The sequence below is a fragment of the Asparagus officinalis genome, chromosome 5 (assembly GCF_001876935.1).
Source record: "Asparagus officinalis chromosome 5, Aspof.V1, whole genome shotgun sequence".
Taxonomy (NCBI): Eukaryota; Viridiplantae; Streptophyta; class Magnoliopsida; order Asparagales; family Asparagaceae; genus Asparagus; species Asparagus officinalis.
Genome location: NC_033798.1, coordinates 16,998,336 through 17,001,756, shown reverse-complemented (window position 1 = coordinate 17,001,756; position 3,421 = coordinate 16,998,336). Strand labels below are relative to the sequence as shown.

At 46.5% G+C, this 3,421-nt stretch overlaps 1 protein-coding gene across 1 annotated transcript; it reads left to right on the top strand.

Annotated features, from left to right (window-relative positions):
- Positions 261-3,162, top strand: LOC109843294 (cytochrome P450 84A1-like). Its single transcript, XM_020412224.1, is given in 6 exon segments — positions 261-628; positions 631-687; positions 690-800; positions 803-868; positions 871-1,277; positions 2,259-3,162. Coding segments are annotated over 6 exon segments (1,524 nt in total). The 5' UTR covers positions 261-375; the 3' UTR covers positions 2,889-3,162.

Below are 3,421 nucleotides of genomic sequence, written 5' to 3'. Positions count from 1 at the left end.
ACCCATAATATCTCTGCACATAGACACACAGTAAAAAAGGATCACGACCTGAAAACAAACAATTAACTTAATATTTTTATTATTATTATATTATAAAATCAAGTTGAACTTGCCAAGTCACGCAAACAAATAATTAATTGATTTAACTAGAGAGCTACATATCCTGTCCACATTATTATCCCCACCCCACCCCCACCACCCACCCCCCACCCCCACCCATCTCTAGCGAGGCGCTATATATAAAGCTCAACCCTCATCACCCTTTTCTCCTCAGGGGACTAGAAACCAATAACTAATCAAGTACTAAATATTTCTCCACTCCAGAAACCATACGCCAGCTGAGCGCTAGCTGTTACCAGCAGCAGGAGCTAGAAGATGGGGTACTGGGTTGCTAGTGAGACGCTGCCGTACTTCATTCTCCTCTTCTTGATGCCTGTGATGGTGTTGTTCGTCGTGTCCAGCCGGAGGCGGCGAAAGATCCCGCTTCCGCCAGGCCCCAGGCCGCTGCCCATCATCGGCAACATGAACATGATGGACCAGCTCACCCACCGGGGCCTCGCCAGCCTGGCCGACAGGTACGGGGGCCTCCTCCACCTCCGCCTCGGCTTCCTCAACGCCTTCGCCGTTTCCACCCGGACATGGCCCGCCAAGTCCTCCAGGTGCAGGACAACCTCTTCTCCAACCGCCCGCAACCATCGCCATCACCTACCTTACCTACGACCGCCGCGACATGGCCTTCGCCCACTACGGCCCCTTCTGGCGCCAAATGCGCAAGCTCTGCCGTCATCAAGCTCTCGCGCAAGCCGCAGCCAGTCCTGGGCCTCCGTCCGTGACGAGGTCGACTCCATCGCCTCCGCTGTCGCCTCCTCTCTGGCTCGCCCGTCAACATCGGCGAGCTGGTGTTCAACCTCACCAAGAACATCACCCTCCGTGCTGCCTTCGGCACCCAGTCCAACGAGAACCAGGACGAGTTCATCGGGATCCTGCAGGAGTTCTCCAAGCTCTTCGGAGCCTTCAACATCGGGGACTTCATCCCGTTTCTAGGGTGGATGGATCTTCAGGGGATCAACAAGAGGCTCAGAGTTGCAAGGAAGTCCCTCGACGGCTTCATCGACAAAATCATCGATGACCACATGGCCAACCCTAAGGAGGTTGATGCCGTGGATGCTGACATGGTGGATGACATGCTTGCTTTCCTCGGCGACGGAAAGAGGATCGGAGATCAGTCGTCGGATGAGCTCAAACTCACCAGAAATAACATCAAGGCCATCATCATGGTACGTAACGCTACTGATCAATATTACTACACGTACACCCCGCCCGCACATATTGATTCACTTTCACTTACTTACTTAGAGATCGATTAAGCTTTAGTTGCTTTGTTGCTAGCTTAACTCTTGATCGAGTCTTTAAGTACGTTACCAGTCATACCAGCTAGCTACATCTAAGCGAGGATAACATGTATAGTTTATACTAATTAGTGCATCTTTTTCTGAGAGAAGTCTTACAATTAATTAGTTGAATTAAGGTAGATATAAAATCTTGTAGATAATCACATGATGTAAGGGACTGAGTCTCCCTACCAACTTCACTAATTGCATTTAAACAAACTCTCCCTATAAGCCTCTTACTCATGTCCTTTATTATTATTATTTTTTAATATTTGTCACTTTTGGTGGGTTTTGAATTCAAAGAATCTTTTTCCCCTCCGGGATTTATTTTATTGTATAAATAACTAAAACCCCGTTTCTTTGTTGAAAATGATAATAAGCTCATCCCCCTCTCCCATCTTTCCTTTTTCTAATTCAACGAGAAGCATCTCAATTTTAGTCTCGTGTCAGTTGAGGACGCGCCCAGTTGATGAAACAAGGAAACATGCATGACTTCCTTACAAAAAAAAAAAAAAAAAAAAAAAAGAGTGTTTACACAATTGTTTTCTTTTTCTCCCCTCTAGCTCCTTTCTATAGCTAGCTAGAAAGTCCCAGGCAATCTTTTTGTTTGCTTGCTTGCGCGTGTATCTCACCAAACACGTATAAACAATATTTATAGATAGATAGAAATATGGCGAGGGGTACACGTTAATTTGCTTATGAGTATATGTATGTAACGATGCCATGTATGTGGGATAAGATAGGACGAAAAATAAGAGGACTAACAATCAGTTTCTTAATTAATTTTTTTAGATGCGTTAGCTGGTTGACTGTGCTTTTAATTCAATATTTAATTAGAAAGGCGCGGGCCTGTGAAAATGAACGCAGGATGTGATGTTCGGGGGAACGGAGACGGTAGCATCGGCAATAGAGTGGGCCATGGCGGAGCTAATGAGGAGTCCAGAAGACATGAAACGGGTCCAGCAAGAGCTAGCCCAAGTTGTCGGCCTCGACCGCAAGGTACGCGAGTCGGACATGGACAAGCTCCCCTACCTCAAGTGCTGCATCAAGGAGACCCTCCGCCTCCACCCTCCCATCCCTCTCCTCCTCCACGAGACCGCCGAGGACTGCGAGGTTGCGGGATACTCCATCCCCAAGAAGTCGAGGGTGATGATCAACGCTTTCGCTATCGGCCGTGACAAGTCTGCATGGAAAGACGCCGACACTTTCCGACCCTCTAGGTTTGCGCCGGGTGGGGATGCCGTGAATGTCGACTTCAAGGGGAATTTCTTCGAGCTGATCCCATTCGGCTCTGGACGAAGGTCCTGCCCTGGGATGCAGCTGGGGCTCTACGCCCTGGACCTCACGGTGGCTCAGCTTGCGCACTGCTTCAACTGGGAGCTGCCCGACGGAATGAAGCCAAGCGAGCTCGACATGGGCGATGTCTTCGGGTTGACAGCGCCTAGAGCCATCAGGCTCGTCGCTGTGCCTACACCGCGCCTAAATTGTCAGATCTGATCCATCATATTACGTACTTAGAGTTCGTCAAAACTCAGACGATCGAGAAGAAGGTTGGTTGGTTGGTTGTTGATGAAAGTGAAACGTACGTACATATGTGCGGCCAGTGAACGGCGCCCGTCAAATTTGAATACTGTTTGTCTCTACTTTTCACACAATAAGTGGTTTGGGTTTCTGATACATAGGATTCAATTGTTTGTCAATTAATGTAATACTTGTGCGAGTTACCATTTTTCATATTGTTATCGTATGTCCACATAACTTGTTGGTTTCATTTGTTGCCTATGTATAATATTTATTTATTATATAATGAACAAAAATGGAAGAGAATAATAATAATAACAATATTTCGATTGGTATCTTAGTAGTGTTTGGATCAGGCTGATAGATATTGTGTTTGTGGTCCTTTTTTTAGAAAAAGGATGGATTACCATAACAGTAATCCAGCCAGCTAAATTAATAAAACATAGTTGTTACATAATGATACACATCCCCAACCAAGGATGTGTACACAAGTTCAAACAAGTTTTACA